The sequence below is a fragment of the Rhinolophus sinicus genome, chromosome 17 (assembly GCF_057876585.1).
Source record: "Rhinolophus sinicus isolate RSI-liver-muscle chromosome 17, RSI-T2T, whole genome shotgun sequence".
Lineage (NCBI taxonomy): Eukaryota > Metazoa > Chordata > Mammalia > Chiroptera > Rhinolophidae > Rhinolophus > Rhinolophus sinicus.
Genome location: NC_142517.1, coordinates 97,605,928 through 97,632,499, shown reverse-complemented (window position 1 = coordinate 97,632,499; position 26,572 = coordinate 97,605,928). Strand labels below are relative to the sequence as shown.

At 34.4% G+C, this 26,572-nt stretch overlaps 1 protein-coding gene across 4 annotated transcripts in view; it reads left to right on the top strand.

Annotated features, from left to right (window-relative positions):
* LIPI (lipase I) overlaps window positions 1-26,572 on the top strand; it is a 36,534-nt gene that overhangs the window by 9,208 nt on the left and 754 nt on the right. For 2 of the 4 annotated variants that reach the window (XM_088793966.1, XM_019741997.3), the window contains 4 exons: window positions 865-1,032; window positions 2,745-2,837; window positions 14,521-14,632; window positions 18,242-18,412. In XM_088793966.1, the coding sequence (XP_088650092.1) occupies window positions 865-1,032; window positions 2,745-2,837; window positions 14,521-14,632; window positions 18,242-18,412 (544 nt within the window). Of the gene's footprint in view, window positions 1-864; window positions 1,033-2,744; window positions 2,838-14,520; window positions 14,633-18,241; window positions 18,413-21,443; window positions 21,475-26,572 lie in introns of those variants that run through there. The other 2 variants (XM_088793965.1, XM_088793968.1) reach the window with 2 other exon arrangements.

Sequence of the window (26,572 nt, the reverse complement as noted above, 5' to 3'; positions counted from 1 at the left end):
CCCATAGTTCCTGAGAGTTATTAGTGAAAAATGATTTAATTTAATCCTTCTCAGTTCATAAAGGTTACTAGTCAACATCCCATTTGGTCATGGATGAGACCTATTACTTTATAGTTTCAGCAGTTTTAGTTTATAATTTTAAACATTAGGAGACCTTATAAGTCATTGACAAAGTACATATAGCTGAGGATCATATCACACAAGTTTGGTCTCAGGATTTAATCTTTACCATCACCATAGTACTGTACAAGCATACATTTGTTAACTCTTGCACTTGGTTGTTTTGTATATAAATAGCTCAGCAACTGCTCCAGGTATGGAATTTGGCTCACTTCAGAGGCTCAGTGAGAAATGTTCTGAGTTCTACAGTGGCAACTTGTCAAGTAACACACTGCTAAAGGCTATTGCAGCTGGAGAAGTTTGGTCAAAGGGAAATGGGTATAAGAAGTTGGGGAGGAAAGGGACATGATAAAGTTTTAATGTCACCCGGTTTCATAAGTCATCTCTGACATTGAGTAGAAATGTTAAGTGAGATGGGTTAGAAGGGAGAAATGAATACACTAGTTATTAAGTATGGTAGCACTGTTTGTAGAATTTGTTAAATTATTGAAATTGAACATTTTTACTGTGTTAATTATAACTTTAGAAAAATTTCTTATAATCTCATGTAAAAGATATACTAAATTTAAATTTTCAATGGCATTATTTGTTTAGTTGCTTGAGATAACACTGTGCGTTGTAGTCAACACTTTAACATTCATAAAACACAGTATTGAATACTACTTAATCTTTAATTTTTCTCTAATTTACTTGAATTTGGTTTAATACACCTACAATTCTTTTACTTGATTTTTAACACCTAAGGAATACCATTTGTTAAGTGTGACCACCAGAGAGCAGTTTACTTGTTCATGGCAACTTTGGAAACAAACTGCAATTTTATTTCATTTCCTTGTCATTCATATGACGCTTACGAGACTGGTTTATGTGTGGATTGTGACAACTTTGAGAAAAAATCATGTCCAAGGCTAGGTAAGATCGATTGTTATAATTACTGTGATTCTTTGTGGAAAATGAATAACATAATTGTCTTAGTATTTTTTATTGGAAGTTTTCATTTATTTTTGAATATGTTAACACTTTGTAGAGAAACTATCTGTGGAACAACCAGAGAAAATAGTTCATTTCCTACTAAATATTTTTAAGATGTTTAGTGAGAGGAACTTGATTAACTGCCTTTCTATGCTCAATGTAGTGGGCAAATTTGGTAGCTTCATGATGATGCTTGTTTTTGATATTCAAAAGGGTCTCACTGTCTATTTGTGATCCATCTATATTTGCACTAAAGAAAGAGACTTGTGCATTCTTAGTGGCACTGAGAGTTTTTTTGTTTTGTTTTGTTTTGTTGTTGTTGTTGTTTTAATAGGAAATGTTAGGAGCAAGTGAAGAGGTGTGAAGCATAGATAGCATTTCATTGGCTATTAGCAAGTGGACATGACTCTACGTTCACACCTTCCAAATTGATAAAGCTTGGTAAGAGCAGTTAAGTATTACAACCTCTGATAATTAAAGCCTGCCAGTGAGGAATTTAGAGAAAAAAGAGTCCACATAAAAATAAAATGTTAGAGCTGGAAGGAATCTCGGAGGCTGTTTATTAAGGGTTTCCTAAAGAGAATACCAGACCCAAAGCATGTAAACATCTGATGAGTATCTTGACAGGATTTGCCAGAAATGTTTCCAAAGCCAAAGGGGCTCCATGAAATGGGAAGCAATTACAAATGCTGAATGAATTACACAGCCTCCTGCAGTGTTCTTCAGCAGGAGGTTTATGCTAATGTACACAGAGAATCGCTAGAAGAGGCAGGAAATATGCAGGCTTCACCAGACTTATTTTCCCCGTAGACCCTGTCAGTCCACAAGACATTTTGCTGTATTCGTTTTTTTCAGACCTTATGTTTGTGATTGCTTTTCTGGTCCCATCACTTTTCCATACAAATAAGAAAATTGTGACCTAGTGTGAACATATGGATTGCTTAAGGGCACAAGTGAGAACTCGTATTAAACCTCTGAAGTCTGTCAAGCATTCTTTCTATCTACTACATTCAGATCTCAAATTTGGAGGTAGAAACGTGGCAACAGACAACTACAGGAAGTGGGAAGCGTCTTAAATATATACGTGTGTGTATAATACATATTCTATGTGTACATTCAATGTATGTATCTGAAATATATACATATACTAATAATATATAGTGTATATGGATGATATCTATGCTATATGTAATATGTATAATGTATGCATATGTGTATATCATACCTATATGATTATGCATAGAAGAATTGGGGCTGTAGTCATGGAGCTAAATTTGTATTCAAGTTTTATATAATCAATTTAGTCCGCTGAGTATACTAAAAAGAGTTACAAGTAAAATTCTGAATTTGTAATACAATAGTAAACATTTCGACAAGTGGATAATAGCCATAGAGAATATGCTAAGCTCTGATAAGATATCTGCCGAGGGAGTAGATTTGTTTGTGAATCTTTAGCTTAAGAGTTATTATTGTAATTAAAATAAATAAAATGTGAAATTATTTGAAAAATAATTTGTTATAAAAATCCCATTAATACAAAAATAATAATAATATTATTATTCATTGATGCTTTAGTTCCTTCAGTAATTTCAAAGTTTTGTAAGCTATTTGATGGAAATCCAATTTCTAATGTTCTGTTTCTCAAATCCCAGGTTTTCAGGCTGAGCAGTGGAAAGATGTTTTAAAAGAAAGATCTCTTAGGATCACTGTGTTTTTGGATACTGCTGGCAAAAATCCATTCTGTAGTAAGTTACATTTTTATCAAATAAACAGATGATTAGTTCTAATATTAATTTATATTTTATTCAAAATTTTCTTTCTACCCACTCAAATTCCATCATGCGCTTTCAAGGAATTTTAAAACTTGTCAGAGCCAATTGTACAAATTCAGATTAGGACTTGATTTTTTTAGATAAAATGAACATTTGCTTTGGGTAACATTTTTCCCAAAGAAACAATCAAGGACCTTGTTTATTTTTCCCCCAAATTTGTATGATTATCCTTCCTACCCTTAGAGTTATATTAGCATATAACAGGTTAGAGAGTTTAAGACATCTATCTACACTATTTGCCACCCTTTTGGGAACTGAAACTACACATGTGAATACAAAAAAAGTATAAGTAAATAATAATCTTCCCAAGATATTTAAAGTTAGACAAGAGGAAAAATTTGAAGAACAAGAGAGAATCTTTTATAAATAAATTAAATAAATAGATTTATGAGGGGCTAGTAAAGAAAGCAAAATTATTTTGTTTAGAGATGCAAATCTAGAAGTGGTTTATAAATAAAAGTAAATCCTATTATATGAAGAATCTTCTGAGAAAAGTTTCTAGTCACTGCCATTGACCTTGGTTACTGGTGTATAAATATTTAAAATAGATTATCATATTTAAAAATATGTTTAGCTCAGTTATTGTCAGGGTTTTACAGTTACAGTTGCTATCAATTTTAAGATATTATAATTCTTTAAGCATTAGTGATGTGTTTGATTATTCAGAATTGGGCCCGTCAATTTATTTAGTATTATTATTTTTAAATTAAATTTATTGGGTGACAATGGTTAGTAAAATCACATAGGTTTCAAATGTACAATTCTGTAATATGTAATTTATATGTCACATTGTGTGCTCACAACCCACAGTCAGTTCTATTTCCATACCATATATCTGACCCCTTTTACCCTCTTCTACCATCACCCCTCCACCCTTACCCTCTGGTAACCACTAAACTGTTACCTGTGTCTATGAGTTTTTGCTTCATTGTTTGTTTGTCATGTTCCTTTGTTGCTTTCAGTTTTATATCCCACATTTGCGTGAAGTCATATGGTTCTTGACTTTTTCTGTCTGATTTATTTCGCTTAGCATAATAATCTCAAGATCCATGCATGTTGTTGCAAATGGCAGTATTGCATCTTTTCCTACGGCAGAGTAGTATTCCATTGTGTATATATACCACATCTTCTTTATCCAATCATCTATCCAAGGATACTTTGGTTGCTTCCATGTCTTGGCCACTGTAAACAAAGCTGCAATGAACATCAGAACACATGTATCTTTATGGATAAATATTTTCAGATTTTTTGGGTAGATACCCATGTGGGGACAGAGCCCCAGAGAGTAGTTTACAGGCTCTCGGCCTCACGTGAAGGAGTACTGGCTCGGGTGGTGAATGGCCGTTGGCTGTGGCTGATTGGCCGTCAGCTGTGGCCGGTTAGCCGATTGGCCGTTGGTATAACTGCTGCGGCTACGGAGGACTGCCAAGGAGAGAGAGAGAAGAGAGAAGAGAGAAGAGAGAAGAGAGAAGAGAGAAGAGAGAAGAGAGAAGAGAGAAGAGAGAAGAGAGAAGAGAGAAGAGAGAAGAGAGAAGAGAGAAGAGAGAAGAGAGAAGAGAGAAGAGAGAAGAGAGAAGAGAGAAGAGAGAAGAGAGAAGAGAGAAGAGAGAAGAGAGAAGAGAGAAGAGAGAAGAGAGAGGAGAAGAGTCGTCAGTCGGTCGGTTGGCGGAAAAGCGGACGGCAGGTCACGCGTCCGGTGGGCCCAGCCTCCAGTGAGACCACAGTGGTATGACTCCCCTACCTATGGCTCCGTGGGTGTTCCTTTTCGGCCTCACCATGTCCTGCGTTCTTGTGTGGGGAGCGGGAGCAGAGACCCCACAGGCCGCCCCGCCTGAAAGATGGCACGGCGAGAAGGCCTCCGCGCACGACAAATGGCGCAGCGAGCAGGGTCTCCTGCACGACAACCCAGGAAAGGGATTGCTGGGTCATATGGTAATTCTTTTCTTAAGTTTTTGAGGAACCTCCATGTTGTTTTCCATAGCAGCTGTGCCAATTTACATTCCCACCAACAGTGTATGAGGGTTCCTTTTCCTCCACAGCCTCTTCAACACTTTTTATTTGTCTTGATGATAGCCATTCTAACCAGTGTGAGGTGATATTTCATTATGGTTTTGATTTGCATTTCCCTAATAGCTAGTGAAGTTGAGCATTTTTTCATATATCTATTGGCGGTTTGTATGTCTTGTAGGGAGAAGTGTCTGTTCAGGTCCTCTGCCCATTTTTTAATTGGATTGTCTTTTTCTTGTTGAGTTGTGTAAGTTCCTTATATATTTTGAATATTAGCCCCTTATCAGAGGAATTATTTGCAAATATCTTCTCCCATTTGGTTGGTTACCTTTGTTTTGTCGATGGTTTTTTGGCCTGTCCATTTTTCAAATTAAAAATTTTATTGAGTAAATTTAGATTCACAAACAGATGTAAGAAATAATACAGAGCGATCCTGTGTACACTTTATCCAGTTTTCCTCAATGGTAAAATTTCACCACACTATAGAATATAATGTCACTACCACGATAAATAAAGCTGCAATGAACATCAGAACACATGTATCTTGATTGATACAATCCTCCCATCTTGTTCATATTTCCCCCACAGACTCGTGTGTGTGTGTGTGTGTGTGTGTGTGTGTGTGTGTGTGTGTGTGTGTAGATCTGTACAACTTAATCACACGTACAGGTCTATGTATCTTATCACCACAGTTAAGATACTGAACAATTTAATCACCACAAGTATCCCTTGTGGCACTTTTATAAAGACATAAATCACCCTCCTGCCTCCTCCCATCCTGCTGTTTCTCACCCCTGGCATCCATTAACAGATTCCTAAAATTTCATTTTGAAAATGTTACATAAAGGGAAAATTCAGCATGTGACCTTTTAATTGGACTTTTTTCCAGTTTAATACTCTGGAGGTTCATCCATAGTGTAGCAAGTATCAATCATTCATTCTTTTTTATTGCTGAGTAGTATGTACTACATTCTGTTTAATGATTCATCTGTTGAAGAACATTAGGATGTTCTTAGTTTTGGGCTATTTTGAATATAGCTGCTATGAAAATTTATGTACAAGTTTTTGTGTGAATTTAAGTTTTCATTCATCCATTGTAAAGGCCCAGGAATTCAATTGCTGGGTCAGAGCTAATTGCAGTTAGACTTGTAAGAAGTTGACAGTGTTTTGCAGAGTGGCAGTAGCATTTTATATTTCTCTCAGCAAAGTACGAGTGATCCAATTTCTGTGATTTCTTACTAGCGTTTGGTGGTATCATTATTTGAAAATTTTTATCCATTCTGATAAACATGTGGTGATACCTTATTGAAGTTTTTCATGTTTGTTGCCATGACAGCTTATGATATTGAATATACTTTCCATATATTCTCTTTGATGAAATGTGTGTTTGTGTCTTTTGCCCATTTTACAGTTGAACTTCTTTTTTATATTAAAGTTTATTGGGGTGAGAATTGTTAGTAAAGTTACATAAATTTCAGGTATACAATTCTATATTACATCCTCTATAAATCACATAGTGTGTTTACCACCCAGAGCCAGTTCTCCTTCCATCTCCATATAGTTCTACAATTGGACTTTTTTTTCTTTCTTTTCTTTCCTTTTTACCTTCTTTTTTAAAATTTTTTAAAAAATTTATTGGGGTGACAATTGTTAATAAAATTGGACTTTTTTTAACTGTTGAATTTTGATGGTTCTTTATATATTTTTGGTAGTACTTGTTGGATATTTGGTTTGCAAACATTTTCTCCAGCCTGTAACTTTACTGTTTTTTCATCTTCACAGGGCTTTTGTAAGGGGAAAAGGATTCACTCTTATTGAGGTCTAATTTATCATTTTTTTCCCTTTAGTGGAAAATAATTTTGGTGTCTAAGAACTCTTTGCTGATCCCTAGGTCCTGAAGATTTTCTCCTACATCTTTTTCTAAAATTTTTATAGTATTATGTGTTTTTTAAGTCTATAATCCATTTTTTTAAAAAAAAATTTGGAATAATATGTGAGATTTAGCTTGAGGTTCAATTTTATGCCTATGGATTCCCATTTTCTCCATTTGTTGGAAAGGCTATCCTTACTTTATTGAAATGCTTTTGCACCTTTATAAAAAATAAGATAAGCATATTTGTTTAGGTCTATTTCTATTGGGTCTATATTTTGTTGTCTATTTTGTTTCATTGATTTATGTGTTTATCCTTTTTCCAATGCTATACAGTATTAAATACTATAGCTATGTAGTAAGTCTTAATATCATGTAGAGTGATTATTTATTATTTATTCTTCTTTGTCATGATTATTTTGATATTTAGGGTATGTCCCTTTCAGTATAAAGTTAAAATAAGATTGTCTATGTCTACAAAAACTTGATTGGGATTTTCATAGGAATTGTATTAAACCTATAGATCAATTTGAAAAAAACTGACGTTTTTACCATGTTGAGTCTTCTGATTCATGAGCATGTTATGTCTTTCTATTTACTTTGAATCTTTGATTTCTTTCATCAGCATTTTATAATTTTCAGCAATACAGATCCTGAGCTTCTTTTGTTATGTATACCTAAGTATTTTGGTTCTATACCTAAAAATGTTTCAGATCTCCATGTTCGTTGTTAGTATAAAGAAATGGGACTGAAACTTTTGTATTGAACTTGTTTCCTGAGATCTTGCTGAATTTCCTTATTATTTCTTCACATTTTAAAACAGATTTCTTGGAATTTTCTGTGTAACAGCCATGTCGTGGAGAAACTTTTATTTCCTTACTTTCTAATCTGTATGGCTTTAATTTACTTTTTACTGACATATTTCAGTGGCTGAAACTCCTTGTACTGTGTTGAATAAGAATGATGAGAGCAGACATCTTGCCTTTTTCTTAATCTTAGAGGGAAAGCATTCAGTCTTTCACCATTAAGTATGATGTTACCTGTACATTTTTCGTAGACAATCTTTATAAATAAAAGTAATTCCTTTCTGTTCCTAACTTGATAAGAATTTTTCTCATAAATGCATGTTGGATTTTGTCAAATGCTTTTTTTGCAATGTGACATAATCATTTTTTTTTCTTTAATTTGTTGAAATATAAGATTACATTGATTTTAGAATGTGAGCCAGTCTTGTGTTCCTGTAATAAACCCCATTTGGTTATAGTGAATATTCTTTTTATACATTGTTGGATTTGGCTTGTTAATAGTTTGTTGAAGACTTTGTGTCTAAGTTCATGAGAGTAATATTGTCTTCATATAAGAATAACACAATCTCGTAAAATGAGTTGGTAAGTGTTTTCTATTATTTTCTGGAATATATTGTGCAAAATTGGTGTTAATTCTTTTTAAATGTTTAATAAAATTTTCTTGTGCAACCATTTGGGCCTCAAGTTTTCATTTTGGGGAGTGTTTGAGTTACAAATCTCCTTCCTTTAATGGATATAGGGCTACTCTGATTATCAATTACATCTTGGTTGAGTTTTTGTAGATTGTGGTTTTTAAGAAATTGTCCTTTACTTCTGAGGCATAGAATTTATGAGCATAAAGTTGTTTGTACTATTTCCTTATTATTTTTTTAAGGACTACAAGATCTGTAGTAATATCTTCTATTTCATTGGTGATAGTGGTGACTTGTGTCTTCTCTCTTTTTATTTTTGTCTATATTGCCGAAGTTTATCAATTCTATTACCTTTTTTCCAGGAACCATCTTTTTGTTTAATTAATTTTCTATTGTTTTCTTGAATTAAATTTCATTGATTCTTGTTCTATTGTTTATGAAAATATATTTCTTCATGTCTAATCCTATGAATTTCTCTCTCTGCATTGCTTTAACTGTATTCCACATGTAATGATACATTGTATTTTCATTTTCATTTAATTCCATGTATTTCTTTTTGAGACTTCTTTGGCCATGGGTTCTTTATAAGCATGTTGTTTAATTCCAAATGTTTAGTGATTTTTAAATATTGGTGAGTTTCTTTCTTTCTTCCTTTCTTCTTCTTCCTTTTTTTTTTTTTTTTTTTATAGCCCAGAATATCTCTATCTGGGTGAATGTTTCATAGGCATGTAAAATAAATGTGTATTCTGCTTTTGTTAGGTGGAGTGTTCTGTTTATGTCAATAAGAGTTTGTTGGTTGGCCTCCAACATTATCAACTCAAAGTAAAAAATCTTATCTAACCTCATCAGATAAAAGTTCCAAATCATATCATTTAATTCTAAATATAAATCAGATTTGGTTGAGGCTGTAGACAGAATCCATCCTTGGGCACAATTTGTGTCTATGTGTGAGCCTGTAAAACTCAAGAATTAAGTTATCTGATCCCAAAATAAAGTGGTGAGACAGGAAAAGAATACTAGTTATGGACATTCCTGTTCAAAAGGGAGAAAATGAAAGGATAATAGGGTCAATGGTACCAAATAATTTTATAGTCCAGTGAGGCAAATTTTATTTGGTTTCAAGGCTGGGGAATAATCCCCTGTGGTCTATTCACCCTAGGTTCTGCCTCTTGCGTTCATAGCTCCACATTCTAGGGTCTCAGAGTCATCCTTCTTCTTTTTTTACTTTTTATTTTTATATGAATTATAGCATATGCTTGCATCTGCATAGTTTTATTAGCCTGTTTCTTGTCTGTAGAATTGTGGGGATCCCACAACTTTCTTTTGTTTTGTGCTCTCTCTGTCCCTTTCAGTCCAAGCTGGCAGTATTTATGCTGCTGCAACATTATCAAAAACCTTCTAAATCTCCATTTATGTCACAGAAATTCATTCCATTAGGCAAGAGGCTCCTCAAAATATCTTTTTAACATAAATACTACCTCTATTTTTGGCTTCTGCTGAGACATCTGAGGGAATCTATGAGTCACACACTTAATTTTTTTAAAGAGACTTGTGTGTTACTGAATACACTGACTTTTTTTATCTTTCTAAAGCAAAACATTGTCCATCCACATTCCTATTTTTAACTCTAGAGCATAATTTCCTGTTGGTGAATCTCTTAGTTTTAGTATCTTTTGTGAACTTAATAGGATAAAGATTTTTCAAATCATCAGAGTAGGGTTTGTTTTGTTTAACACTTTTATCTCAGTTTATGTCTTTTACATTTAACCATAAACACCAATAAGAAATATGGCCACACTTTCAACCTTTTGCGTGGAAATCCCCCCATCTAAATGTCCAATTTTTTCATATACGATTTCTGCTTTCCACATAATTTCAGGACATATTCTGCTCAGCTTTCTGCGACCACACAGCGAGGATTCTTTTCCTCCAGTTTACAAAAACATGCTCCTCACCTACTCTGAGTCTTCACTAGCAGAATTGTTCACATCTACATTTGTACGAATACAGTTCAAGGTAATCTCGGTTTTTCTGTTACTGTGCCTGAAAATTCTTACAGCTTCTGCTCATTGCTAGTTTCAAAGCCACTTCCTCATTTTTTGGGGAAGGGCTATAGCATCATCTCAGTCTTCATAACAAAATCTGTATTCATTTTCTATCACTACCATAACTAATTACCATAAACTTAGTGACTTAAAACACACAAATCTATTGTCTTACAGTTCTGTAGGTCAGAAGACTGAAACAAGTGCTACTGTGCAAAAATGAAGATGTTAGTAGGAATGCATTCCTTTCTGGAGGCCCAGGGGAAAATCTGTTTCCTTGACTTTTTTGAGCTTCTAGAAGCAGTATGCATTTTTGTAGCTGTGGCCTCATCTTCCATAATGGTGGGTTGAGTCCTCACACTGAATCACTTTGACGCTTCTGCCTTACATTTATTTTTCTGATTCTCTTCTTCTGCTTTCCTCTTCTGCTTTTAAGGCTTTGTGATTGCATTCCTTGTGATTACATTAGGACCACTTGGATAGTTTAGGGTAATTTTCCTATTTCAGGGTCAGCTTATTAGTAACCTTACTTCCATTTGAGATCTTTATTATCTTTTATCATTTAAGGTACCTTATTAACGGGTTGCAGAGATTAGGTTATGGACATATTTGGGGAGGTTTACTACAATTACAGTATGCATATGTGATTTTTCAGTCTACTGTTATCAACATTTTACCACTTCAAGTGAAATGTGGGAACCTCACTTCCATTTAGGTCTTCTGACATTCTCTAATTTTAAATATCATTGTATTGAGTGTCAGATATTGTGATAATTTTTGTTTCAATCATCAAATGTAATTTATAAAATCCATGAGGAAAAGGATAATCTATTGTATGTACCCATATATCTTGTCTTCCCATTGTTTCCTCTTTGTTTCTTAATCTCCAAGATTATTTATTTCATCAAATCCTTTCTGTTTGAATAAATTCCTTCTTATAATATTTAAGGTTGGGTCTGCTAATGAGAAATTCTTTCAGTTTTTCTTTGAGAATGTCTTTATTACCTCTTTGTTCTCAAAGGATAGTTTTGCTGGATATGAGATTCAGAGCTGAGTTCTTTCTTTTAGCACTTGAAAAATGTGCTAATTCCTTTTGGCCTGGGTGGTTACAGATGAGGAATCTATTGTGACTCAAATTCATGTTCTCCTGTAGGTAATACATCATTTCTCTTTGGCAGTTTTCAAGATGTTTTTATTTCTAGGTTTCTGAAGTTTAGTTATGATCTGTCTTTTTGAGGATTTCTTTAGGTTTACCCTGTTTCAGGCTGACTCAGCTTCTTGAATCTGTGTGTTTGTTTCCTTCACCAAATTTAGAAAGTTTTCAGGTATCATTTTTTCTAATATTCTTTCAATCCCACATCTTTTTTCTCCTTCTGACACTCTGCTAGCCCAGATATTACACCTTTTATTATAGTTCCACAGGTCCCTGAGTCTCTCTCTCTCTTTTTTTTCCCCTCAGTCTATTTTTTCTCTGCTGTACAGTGAGGGACAGATTCATCTGTCCTAAAGTTTACCTATCCTCTATCATCTCCTCTCTATTACTGAGCATATCCAATGAGTTTCGTATCTGTTATTATATTTTTCATTTATGTAATTTCCATTTTGTTTTCTTTTATAGGTTCTATTTTTCAGATATATATATATATATATATATATATATATATATATATATATATATAGTTGTTGTTGTTTGTTTGTTTGTTTGTTTTGTTTTAAGAGACTCTAACTGGCTTTGAAGTATTTCTATCATGGCTCCTTTACAATCCTTGTCAGATAATCCTGGCATCTGATTTATCTCAGTGTTAGCAATTGTTGATTTTCTTTCCTTACCAAAGTTGTGATTTTCTTTGTCCTTAGTATAATGGGTAATTTTCAATGACATCCTGGACTTTTTGTATATTACGTTAGAATTTCAGTTGTGTGTAAAGCTTTTATTTTAGCAGGAAGTCATGTGATTTAGGTTTTGGCATTATGGATTCTGAGGTTGTGATTCTTTTTTTTTAGATGTATAAAGTTTCAGGATTGTGATATAGTTCTGGTGACTTAGTTCTTTCTTGCTTTCCACTTAAAAATACATCTTGCCTCACAGACTATATTACTGGATTCTATCAAATGATTTTGTCTCATAAAGCCTTTGAATCTTGTCGTTTTTTCTATCTTCACTATTACGTTCTGTAATATTTTATTTCACCCTTATCTAACAATCAGTATTTTTTATGAATGTTATCGTTACATCAAATGCTCATTTATATTTACCAATTTCAATTTTCTGTACTATCTTGCCCTGTCCTCCCCCACTTCTTCCTTCTGAGTTTAACTTCTATCTTGCTGAAGTATATCCTTAGTGATTTTCACTAGTAGTCCCTCTCAGTGTGTTTGTTTTTCTGAAAATAACCTTATCTTTCCCTTACTCTGGAATATAAAGTTAGTTCAGGGTAGAATTCTACATTGAGTGTTATTTTCACTTTGCACTTTGAAGATATTCATTCTATTGTTTTCAGATAAATTTATTATTTTTTTTCATTTATTGTCAATCTAATTGTTCCCTACAGATAATCTGTAGTTTTCTTCTGGTTAAATCAAGCTATCATCTATCTATCTATTTATGGTTTATTATCATTTTCTATTCTCAATTGTCAGTCCAAATCTCTCTTAAAAATTAAAGAAAAAATTATTTGTGCTATTTCAAAATAAATATTTATATCTTCTTTTAATGTAGAAAATTCATTGCAGTCAGCTCTTCAAAATTCTCCCAATCAGAGCAAGTTGGATTTTGTTTTTGTTTTTTAGAACTGTTGTACCATAATCCAGGAGCATTTTTAATGTAAATTGGGGGAGAGGGCCATTCACCAAGTGACAAGTGTAAGTTTAAATTCCATGTTACATGGAGTTTTAGTCTCAGAGAATACTTTTTATTTCTATGTAAAACCCCCACACAACCAATAGGAGGAATTCTCCAGAGCACATGATTACAGAGTCTGTACTGTGCAGGGATTTTCATTTCAGCTCTATCATTTTGCATCATGTCTTGTGTTCCAGCATGGAAGTTGACACTTAAGCCTCTGTCTCCATGCTACACCCAGTTCTCAAGTCCCATGGCGTTCCAGGGCTTCAGTCCTTATTATAACCTTATATTTGACTTTAATTTCTGTTCATTTTTCCGCCTGAAATTTCCCTTCTTCATCTGAGCTTGGTTGTGTATTTAATTTACGGATCGTACACCCAGAATTTCTGTGTGCTTGTAGCAGAAGAAGGGCTTATTCTGTAGCATCTCAATATGTCCTGCTGCCAGAAATCATCTGAACAAGTCTGAACGGTCACCTCTTTTGGGTGAGGTAGACCAAAGTATTTTGTCTAAAGCTGGGCAGTCCCTTCAAAATAAGTATTTCTTTATATCTCTTATCTCTTATCTTTATATCTCTTAGTATGTTAGAAATTGGTGAGGTTCAATCATAAATCCATTACTTTATTTGAGGTAGTACTAAGTGTTAGGCAAAAAGCAAAAAGTTACAATGACTGTTTAGTAGCAACATTTAACAGCTAATATGCATACTTTTAGTACATATATTTCTCACAAGAAAATTTCATGCATTCCACGTTCTGTTTATATAAATTGTCTTCTTGAAGATGGTGCACAGTACTTGGGAAAGCTCACAGAGTCAGACCTTTCTGTATAGCCCAGACGGCATCGACTATAGGGATGAGTTCAGCATGCTTGCCTCTGAAAGATAGACTCTATCAATTTTTAGTAGAGGCATTTTGAATAAGAACTACTATGAGATCACGCTATCAAGGATTATTTAATTTCATAGTCATTCCTAAACAGCCAGTGAAATTGGGAATTATATTGTTAAGCAAGTTTAGCTAGGACTATCAATCAGGTAATTAAGGAACCTTATATTTACCTTAGATGTGCTATTTAAAAAATTGTTTAATTGACTTAAATGCTGAATTTTTTGTTTGTTTTCAGAACCGTTGGTATTCACTAATGATTTGTCCAATTCTTCACTGTACCCATGACTACCTGGCAGATTTTGACATTCCTCATTTTCAAGACTAGTTAAAAATTGGCAAGAAGTAAAATGTATTACCCATGTGTCAAATAAGTGCCTCTCAGTATTATATGCATATATAATATCTGCCTAGATTACATACTATATACATACATGCATATCTGCATATGTACCAAAATACAATTTTTAAATGTGAATTGCATTCTCTATTTTTGTTTTGTAGCCTATTATTTTGTTCTCAGTATAATTGTTGTGGATAGTACTATGAAGGATGGCCATATTACATTTACAGTATTAAACCAGCTTGGAGTGCTTCAAGAGCCAAAGCTCTATGAGTAAGTATAATTCAGTTTTCTTTCTTCTTTCATAAATTAAACATTTGTTTTCTTGACCATCCACTTTGGAAGACAATCCAAGTAGCATAGATTTTATATCCAGGCTGATTTCAAAGACGTGGAGATAGGAAAGTACCTGATTTCAGTAATAGCCCACAGACTGCGTCCTACAACAGTTGTTTCAAACTTGTTCAGAAGGCAAAGAAATTACGAATCTTGATTTCCTTTACAAACATCATAGTCTATGCAGAACATCATGAAATTGTGAGGCATTTTATTCAAATACTTGAATCAGTGCATTTTTCATAAAGGAATATAAAATACAGAACATATACCGATGGTAAATCTGTCCATCTAAGACTGGCCAATGGCTTTATTAAGTTTCTATTAATAATTCTTCACTAATAAATTTAGTCATGCTGTGGGATTTTAACTGTTTTAGATGCCAGGGAATTCAGAGACTTTTAAGTGATCTTTTATTTCCTTTTTCACAATTAAAATGGGAATGTTTGCTTACTGTAAAAAATGTCATATTACTGTAGAAAATGAAAATGATTTATAATTATATCATCTAGGGAGAATTACATCGACCATTTGGTTTATAACGATTCCTTCTCCTTTTTCTCCTAGATCTTGTACATGCCCCGTACACACACATATTAATATTTTTTTTATTTAGTAGTATTAGGATCTTATTGCATATGTGTCCTACACCTTGATTTTTATATAAATGTTATAGTGTGATCACTATGCTTTGTCATTAAAAATCACTTACACATTACAATATGATGCCAAATATATTAATGTGCCAATGTAGGATTTTAAACGGAGTATCCATATTGGATATTCAGGTTGGAGCTGTTCCCCAGATGGATGAGTAATGGGGAAATTAGAGTGGAAGCAGATCAGAAACGTGGCTATTGTAATAATTAATTTGAAAGATGATGGGGCGTGAACCAAGTAAGTGGAAGTTCATTTTTAGGATTTAGAATATATGTGTTTTTATGATTAGTTAAACATGTGGAAGTGAAAGAAATAAACCAATCTAGCATGACCTCAAGTTTTACGCTTGATGATTATTTAAACTATGATGCTGTTTGCTGAGCTAGGAGATACATGGAGGGTAACTGATTTAATCATGCAATAAAAGTTTCTGAGCGCTTCTATAGGCCAGGAACTGCACTAGAAATCGGGGACAAAATTCTGGACAAATTAGATTTCTGTCTTTACATAATTTGTCTAGTGCAGCTGATAGACTTTAAAAATATATAATACAAATAAAATGATGTTTGTCATTATTCAAACAATTTTTAATGACTCTGCATTGAACTAGACACTGTGCTCAGTGCTGAGGATACTGTGATGAGAAAAGTAGACATGGTCCTACCCTCCTTAAGCTTACAGCCTAATGAAGGCTATAAAGCTAATCAAATAGTTATAAAAATATGTAAATAAAATCTGTCCATGTCTTGAGGCAAATTATAGTGCGTAAGAAACATAAAATTGAGGCTGTGAATTAGTTAGGGGCAGTCACTAAAAGTTTCTTTAAGAACGCTTTATATTGGTGGAGATCTAAATGATGAGCTGGATTTAGTCTGCTTTGCTGTATTCCAGGCACAGAGGCCAACACAGGAAAAGACCCTGAAGTAGGAGGGAACACAGCCCATTTCAGGAATGGAAGGAAGTGCAATATGCCTGAGAATAGAGGCAAAGAATGCAAGAGATGAGAAAGATAGAGAACACCTAGATTTTGTAGGAACTAGAACTTGTAGGACATGTTCCAGGATTTATATTTTATTCACTGGGCCAATGAAAACCACTGAAGTATTTTAGTTGAGGCAGTCTGGTTGGGGCCAGGATTGGAGTTTTAGTTTGGAAAAACAATTTGACTACAGTGGATTAGAGGAGGAAGACAGGGTGCTATTGTAAGAAAATGGGCACGGAACAGCGGTGTCATGAGATAGTGTTTGCAGTGGAGATGGTAACGTGAGGAGGAATTCAAAGCAGAGTCAAGACATTTTATAGGTAAAGTCAGTAGGAATTTATGATAGATTGGATGTAGGGATTGAAAGAGAGGATATTATATCAAGAGTGAATCCTAGTTGTCTGGCTTGAGCCACAGGTGGTTTGTGCCATTGAAAATGGTAAGGAAATGTGTACACTTTAGGGTTTTTTTGTGTGAGAGGCAGGTGTTCAGGAAGATATCATTTAGATTTGAACCTACTGAGCTTTAGGCATCCTTGAGATACCCAAGTAGACATGGTGAATAGCAGTGGGTACATGTGTCTGGATCTCAGCAGACAGGGCTCAGCAGGGGGCAGAGATCTGGCCGTCACCAGCTAACAGTTGGCATTTGAAACCATTGGAGTGGATGTGGATTTGTGGAGGAGGACAACACGTTACTGTCTGGACAAGTTGAGTCTGAAGTATCTCTGAGAAATGTAGAGAAGATCTTGGATGAACATAGAGATAGGACCATGACATTATGTTCTGTGACACAGGAACTCTGCTAGGAGGGAGCAGAGGGTGAACTCCGAGGGGAGTGATAAGGACCTTTCTGGGACTAGTGCAAGGACGAATATAAGATGGACAGGTGCTGGGTGCCCCACTGGCTGCTCGTCAGCTGTTGTATGTGCGGTTGTCACTTTTGCTTAAGCAAGACTGCCTGAAAGGAGGAAATTATTTATTAAAAATTCCCTTCCTCTCTTTTACCCCTCCCCTCCTCATCTTTCCCCTCCCCTCCCCTTCCCTCTTTCCTCCCCTTCCTTCCCTACCCTACTCTCTCCTCCCCTCTTCTCTTCTCCCTTCCCTTTCCTCTCCCCAACCCCCCTCCTTCTCCTCCTCATTATCCTTGGAGTTTCCTTTGGAGTCAGCAGGCACATGTTGGCCGAAATGACTCCAGGGACCCACATTTCTGGCACACAGGGATGAGGAATTGGGTGGAGTGGTGACGTGCATCGCCATGGCTTTGCATTACAGCTTAGCATTTACTTGCTTTGGAAAGGCCCTTGTATACTCTGGTACTCAGTTTTCTCATCTGTAAAATGGTAATACTAATAGTACCTAATAAAAGGAGTTGTGGAGGTCGTTGGAGATCAAGTATGTAAAACTTTATTGCAGTTCTGAAGAAATTGTTTGTATTAAATACTGCCTTTATTTTTTCTTTTGAATCTTGGGCTTTTATAATTATTCCTTCAATTCACAGATCTTTGATAAAGTGGCACAGAACAACAAAGGATTATTATTAGAGTACCGTGTTTATTCAAGGAACTGTGATTGTTGTTTAGGGTCTAAAAAAAGAAGCATAAAATTACTTCTCTAATTTTAGACAAATGAATAATCTAGATACCTAGTCAAAAAAATAAGATGTCCACTTTTTCTCCAAAAAGTATACCCAAAATATTGTGTATGAGGATGCAGATATTTTATTTTGTTTTAAATTACTGTTTATCTTATTTTAATAAATACTTAACTAAATATTTATTGTTTGGCCTTTTTTTCCTGTAAGATTGGTCTCTTTATCTTCCATTGTTAAGATGATTTTTCATTTTAGAATTAAACTATATTTCAAATTAGTAATATGCTGAGTATATCAAATTTTCTGTTTAGGGAGAACAAATCATTTCATAAACTTCAAGAAGTCAAGATTCTAGCTCAATTTTTAAATGATGTAAATATTTCAAGCATTGGTTTGGCGTATCAAAGCTCAAATCGACAATGTTCCACATGTAAATACAGCATCAAGCGTTTCATGTTAAAATCACTTACATACCCAGAAAGGTAAGAAAACTAAATTTTGATTTCAATTTGTTATCTCTTAAACTCGAAAATATAGTTTGCTAAGGAGTGGTTTAAGAATTCATGTACTCAAATATCTGTTTATTGTTTATTTTAAATTATATTTTATTAGAATATCTAAATGGTACAAAATGCAGTTTTTTTGTTTGTTTGTTTGTTTTGAATGAGGTTCGTTTGGAATCACATTATCCAAGCAAGGAAAACACACACAGAATTGTTTCATAAAACACAACAAAAATGAAAAAAGTAAGACAAATGTCTGCCTTAGAAGTTTATCAATAATTTATATATATATATATATATATATATATATATATATATATATTTCCAGAGGGGTTGAGAGTCCTTTTTCAGATGAGGTCCAGTGGCTGAAAACTCTATAATGAGATATATGGTAGCAGAAGATAGAAATGACCATGACTTTTAATGATCGCTTCTCTTGCCCAACTTTATTACCCTTTATTTGAGAAGAGAAAAAAAGTCTGTTTTCATCTGCTGTATCTAAGAGTCTACAGATCACTGGAGATTCAACCCCAAGAATATACTTACCAGGTGTGCAGCATTAACATATATATATTACAGCGTGGGAAGAGTCTGACTCAACACTTTAATTTTACAGTCACCAGTCTTTATTTATTTTTTTAATCTTTACAACTTTATTTATTTATTTATTTGTTTGTTTGTTTATTTAGGGGAACAGGATTTTACTGGGGAACAGTGTGTACTTCCAGGACTTTTCCAAATCAAGTTGTTGTCCTTTCAATCTTAGTTGTGAAGGGCGCAGGTCAGTTCCAGGTCCAGTTGCTGTTGTTAGTTGCAGGGGGCACAGCCCACTATCCCTTGCGGGAGTCGAGGAGTCGAGAAGTCGAACCGGCAACCTGTGGTTGAGAGCCCACGCTCCAACCAACTGAGCCATCTGGTACTGGCTCATGTGGGAGTCGAACCGGTAGCCTTCGGGGTTAGGAGCACGGAGCTCCAACCGCCTGAGCCACTGAGCCGGCCCTACAGTCACCAGTCTTGGTTTGTCAGTTATGTTACAAATATCCCCATTCCAAAACATGTGCCACCATCATTACTGTGTGGGTCCCAATTTCTTAAAGACGATAGGTTCTAGCAGTATTTTTCTAAGCCCATTTAATGGGCTCTTCTTGGTTTGATGTCCTTGCAACCGGAGAAATTTTCCACTCTTCTTGTCTTCATGGTATTGATGTACATGTTTGCCATAGCAGAATCCATATTTCCACAAAAAACACTCCTGTGGAAGCACTATGAACCTCTAAGAGCTCTTTAATGAGATGGTCACCTGTCATTTTGGACAGTGAGTTGTTCTGACAGGTAGCATCAACCGAGGGGCTTGTGGATTGCTAGAAACCGCTCTCCTTTAATTAGTTGCCACCACTTCATCTTTATGTTCCTGTATTTATGTACCTGACTTCCCAATTGCTTTTCTGTGAATGTTGAACTTAGCAATAAGAATTTTTGGAGAATAAAAATAAAAACTAAGAAGAATATTCATTTAGATGAGGTTTATTTATATCAGTGGAGGAGAGTTGGGAAAATTCTTTGAAGTGTAAGTTATTTTGTAACTTTTGCTATAAGACTATTTAGTCATTCAAAAGTCAATAAATAAGATGTCATTATAATGGAAAAAAAAAATCTAGGCGTAATTTCACTGTACTTTCCCTTTGAGTGAAATACTTATAAAAATACCATAATATATGGATATTTGCAGTTAAGAATATTATCCAACATCATTCCATGCCAAAGTATATCAAACAGAGAGAGAGAGAGTGAGGAAGGTTAACAGGTCATGTTTGGAGGACTAGAGGTTTGAACTGCATGGGTCCACTTATATACAGAATTTGTTCAATAAACATATTGGAAAAAAATTTGGAGATTTGTGACAATTTGAAAAAATTCACAGTCAAACCACATAGCTTAGAAATACCATTTTTTTTAAAAAAGTTAGATACGTCACAAATGCATAATATGTACTTATTTTCTCTTCTTTATGATTTTCCTATTATTTTATTTTCTCTAGCTTACTTTGATGTAAGAATATAGTATATAATACATATAACCTACAAAATATGTGTTAATCAACTGTTTATATTTTCAGTAAGGCTTCCTTCCAGTTAACAGTAGGCTACTAGTATTTAAATTTTGGGGGAGTCAAAAGCTATACACACGTTTCAACTGTGCAGGGAGAGGCGGTCTGCACCCCTAATCCTCACATTGTTCAAGGGTCAACTGTATTTTGGTAGCCCCCAAAAGCTAGATTTTAAAGAGGCCAGGGGTGTCACACTATCATATTCCCCTAGTCTTTCCTATTAATACCTCTCGGAGCATAAGGAAGGTGAGTATGAGCAGAGAAGTTTAGAGGTTGTCGTTTTACATCCTGTGTTCTGGTACTTAGATGTAAAGGATTCTTATTGTCCAGGAATAAAGTCTGCTCCCTATATATCATAACTGGAAAGATAAACACGTTTCCTCTGCACTGTGGAAGAAGCATATAAGTCTTCTTATATAAGCATATAGTCTTGGCCAGTCAGACACCAGAATTTTAGCTAGAATCTTTATACATGAAACAACACTCAAGCTTAAGATGAGAAAGAGAAATTTAGTTCCACATATGTAGACAGTAAAAGGGACCAAGGATAATCGACCCTATGTGTATATGAGAAAGTGCCAGAGTTAGATACCCCTCTCATCATTTAAGTCTGTGTAGAATCATGCAGCGTATTCATTGCAATAGCTTCAAGGCTCACTGTTCACAGAGATAACAGGATGCACATAATGAACTTGAAGCTATGCAACATCATGGGTCTGGTTATAAGCAATATTTCTAACTATAAGTAATGGCTGCCATCATATTCCATCTTTGGTAGAATATTCAACTTAATTTTTCCTTTTTTGTTGGATACTTGATTTTTTCCCAGTGTTTGCTTATCATGAACACTGACTATCGATGCATATCTGCACATTAAACAATTTCGTTGTTTTATATTCATAAAATGAATATCAAGGAGGAGGAACATTTGTGACTCTTTCATCTCTCTACTTGTGTTCAGACCTTGACACACAGTACTGGTGAGCCTATAGATAGACATAGACAGCCATTGCTTTCTCTACGCCTTTCTCGTTTTTAAGTGACTTGTTATAAGGGGAAAGGAAAGGCAGACAGATGTGACCACTGTTATATTTGACTCATTATCTTCTAAATTATGTTTTACATAGAGAAATGCTGTATACAACTCATTCATTAGTTAAGTAAGAAATAGGGTGAAGTCATAGGGTTATACTGCAGAGCAAAAAGGAAGCATGCATGCAATTTTTATGTGGAATGTAAACGGTGGACAGACTATGAAAATTTACTAAATTTATAAGATTTAGATGGACTTTATTTCTACTCAGGGAAAAAAAAAACCTAAAATATATTTTGTGGGTGTTTAGCAAAACTCTTACCATTTCCTGCTGGCTTGGGATGCTAACAGATGCTTGGATGAAATGTCTGCTTTAAGTTTAATTACCTAGATAATTGTCATAACCATCTAGTTGCTTTTCCTATTTAGATCTGTCTATACAGATAATGTGCAATTAATGAGAATTATCACTGCCAAATTATTAGGAATGTGAGTTATAAAAACAGGATGGCTTATGGCCCAGATTAAACTGTGTAAGCACTCAATCAGTAACTATCTCTCTGTAGCAAGCTGTGATAGAGACCTCAACATAAGTTCTTCAGGTTTTGCCAGTAGAACCGGGACTTCAAATTTAGGGCCTGAAAGGGATATTCACAGTAGAGGTGACCAGGTATGATTTCCTGAGGAAAGTTGGACTAACACTGCTTTTAAAAACTTAACAGTAAAACATACTCTTGGCATACAGTTCTGAGTTTTGATGAATTCATACAGTCATACAACAACCACCACAATCAAGAGACAACATTTCCATCAATCACAGAAACTGCCTGTGCCCTTCCTTTATTTTCAATCTCATTTCCCACTCCTACTCCCTGGCAACTACTGTACCTCATTTTACCTTTTCCAGAGCATTATATAAAAGGAATCATACAGTATGTAGCCTTTAAAGTATGGTTTATTTTACTTAGCTTCATATGAGGTCTGATAATTAAGTTCAAGAACTTATCCTAAAAAAAGTGCTACATACCTCATTGCTGAATATCACTATGGTCACCTTCGAAGTACTCCCCTTGGGAAGCTATGCACTGACACCAGTGCCTAGTCCACCCTTTAAAGCAATTTTGGAACTCTTTTTCTGGAATGGCCATCAAAGCTGTCATTGTATTACGCTTGATGTCCTGAATGTCATCAACATGTCTTCCTTTCAATATTTCCTTTATCTTTGGGTAAAGAAAGAAGTCATTGGGGGCCAGATCAGGTGAGTAGGAAGGATCTTCCAATACAGTGATTTGTTTACTGGCCAAAAACTCCCCTCACAAAAAGTGCCATGTGCACAGAAAGAAATGGTGCATTGCCGTGATGCAAGAGCCATGAATTGTTGGTGAAAAGTTCAGGTCATCTAACTTTTCCATGCAGCTTTTTCAGCACTTCCAAATAGTAAACTTGGTTAACTATTTGTCCAGTTGGTACACGTTCATAATGAATAATTCCTCTGATATAAAAAAATGTTAACAATATCGTTTTGGCTCTTGATTTGGACTGACAGAACTTTTTTGGTTGTGGAGAATTGGCTGACTTCCACAGTGCACTTTGATGTTTTGTTTCAGAGTCATATGCGTACACCTATGTTTCATGACTGGTGACAATATGGCCCAAAACCTCGTCTTGCCTCTCCAAAAGGTCTTGGCAGACTTTGACTCTCTTTTGCTTTTGTTTATTGGTAAACACTTTGGGGACCATTTTTGCACACATCTTTCTCATGCCAAGATTTTCAGTTAACATTTTCTTGACTGTTTCTCTGTCAATGTTTACTTTGTCTGCTATGCTTCTCATATTAGCTGACACTCTTGATGCACAATTTGACAAAGTTTTGCAATGTTTTTGTCCGTTCTGTTCATTAGTGCACACCCTGACTGCTCTTCATCAGTGACGTGTTCTCTCCCCCCAGATAAATGTTTAATCCATTTTACACTTCCATTTTCTTTATGGCATTATCCCCATAAACTTGGACTAACATGACTCTGATTTCACTTCCACTCTTGCCATGTTTAACACAAAATTTAATGTTTGTTCATTGCTCTGATTCAAGCTCAGATATTCTTATGATGGCAAACAAAAACACACAACAATAATGAACACCACTCAGCAAAACAGCACCACACATTGCCACAAACACAGCTGTGAGACACTGATATAACAAGGTTATGAAACCTTACTGAGCTGTTTGTACAGTGCTGCCAAATGTAAGCACCTGGTGTCAAGTTCGCAAAGTTAATTGCCAGATCTTGTACATTTAAAATTTATCCAGGTTTTTACTTATATCAATGGAATGTTACAGATGAATAACATTCTATTGTATGGATATACCACAGTTCATTTATCCATAAATTCACCAGTTGGAAGACATATGTTTTGTTCACAATTATTTATATCAGTCTAAAACGAAAGCCAACATAAATTTTTGCATGACGGTTTTTATATGAACATAAGTTTTGATTTCTTTTGGATACATACCTATAAGTGAGATTGCTGGGTCATATTATAAGTGTATGTTTAATTTTATAAGGAAGTGCCAGACTGTTTTCAAAAGTGATTGTACATTTTGCATTCCCACTGGCAGAATTCCACTGCACTCCTGCACCAAAAACTACACCTTCACCAGTTTTGTTGTTTTGGTTTTTATTTTCACTATCCCAACAGATGTGTAGAGGTATCTCATTGTGTTTTTAATTTGCATTTCTCAAATGACAAATGATGTTGATGAACTCTGCCATTTAATCGAGGATATTTACATCTTTTAATTTAATGTGATTATTAATAAGGTTGGGTTTAAATATATCATCTTGCTATTTTGTTTTCTATCTGTCCCATCTATTCTTTGTTCCCATTTTTCTCATTGTCTACCTTCTTTTGGATAAATTTAGTAGTCTTATGTTTTCAGTTTACCTCTTTTGTGTATTTATTATCTATAACTCTTTTAACAAATTATTTTAGAAGTTTTTTGGGTTTATATTATATAATTTATCCCACTCTACCTTCGTGTGAATTTTACCGCTTTACATATAACATGAAAACTGTACAGTAATATAATTCCATTTCTTTCATTCTAGCTTTTGAACAGTTGTTGGTATACTTTTTACTTACATATGCTAAAAACTCCATAATACAATGTGTCATTTTTGTTTAAAGAGTCACTCTAATAAATATATATAAGTAATTAGGGAAATTCATATATTTATCCACATAGTTGCTATTTCTGGTACACTTCTAACCATTATGTAGATGCATAATTCATGTGGTATAATTCACCTTCTGAGTAAAGGAGTTCCTTTAAGATTTTTTTTTTCTTTTGTAGTGTGGGTCTGCTGGCTATGAATTCTTTCAGACTTTTGTGTCTAAGAAAGTTTTATGATGCTTCATTTTGAAAGATAATTTATCTGGTTATAGAATTTTAGTTTGACAGTTTTGTTTTGTTTTTTTACTTTTAGTACTTTAAAGATGTTGCTGTACTGTCTTCTACCATACACTGATCCTAATGAGAAATCTGTTACTATCATCCCTTCATTTCTGTGAAGAAAATCTGCTTTTTTGTCCTCTGGGTAGTTTTAAAATTTTCTCATCATTGATTTTAAATAGTATGATTATTATGTGACTTGTAATTTTCTTCATACTTCTTGTGTTTATAGATTTCATCAAATTTCATCTAAAATCTTAACTATTTTTTGAAATATCTTTTTCTGTGTCCCTTCTCTAACCTATTCCTTTGGGGACTCTAATTTCAAGTTTATTAGGCTGTGTGAAGTTGTCCCACATCTCATTGATGCCCTACTAATGTTTAAAGTTCATTTACCCTTTGCATTTTATTTTGATTAGTTTCTGTTGCTATGTCTTCAAGATCACTGTTCTTTTCTTCTGTAATGTCTAATCTGATACTAATCCCATCCAGGGTATTTTTTCATATCAGATATTGTAATTTTCTCCTCCGGAAGTATGATTTTTTTTTTTTTTTTTAATGTCTCTCATGTCTCTACTTAACTATTTGAATGCATGGACTACAGTCATAATAACTCTTTCAATGTTTGCTGATTCTTACATCTGTGCTACTTCTAGGTTGGTTTTCATCAGTTTACCTTCATGTGGGCCAATTTTCCTGCTTCTTTGCATGCTTGATAATTCTTGATTAGATGCCAGACATTGTGTATTTTTATCACATTGTGTACTTTATATTTTTGTATTCCTATAAATATTCTTCAGGTTTATTCTCAAGATGATGTTTAAATTATTTACAAACAAGTTGATTCTTTCATATCCTGCTTTCAATATTTATTAGGCAGGCCTGAAGAAGTGCTCAGTTTAGGGTTAGTTACTCCCATTACTGAGGCAAGACCCTTCTATGCATTTTATCAGTGACCTGTGAGTTACTGATTTTTCCTGTCTGGCAGGTGGAAACAGCCACCTGTGTTAGTGTTGAAACCTTATTCTAAGTAACTTTTAAAGAGAATATTAACATTTACCAATCTTTTCTTATTATAGTTAATTACTTTTTTGAAGGTTTTCAAGATATTAACAATATATGTAAAGCATTATAACTTTAAAAAGATAAATAACTAGACAAGATGCCTGATACACCACAGTGACTTCTCAGAAATCTTCCAATACTAACTACACAATCTCTCCAAGATATAGAATACTTCACATACTATTATTTTTATTTTAATAGGTAGCAAAGATAATTGATTAAATAATTTGGGTAAACTTGTCTGCAATTCAGACCAACTCTTCCATGGTGATTATCAATGGTAGACTAACTGGTCTAGCCAATTAGTTGAGTTCAGGTTTCAGTTATTTCAGTAGCCAGCAATATCTCCCATACATTGTAAGTATTCCAATGAAGCAACAAAGAGAGAAGTTGAAACACAGAGAGTTTTTATTTTTCATAAACATTGTGTCTACTTTATCTCAACATAGCCCGATGAGATAGAATGGAAATGATCCTATA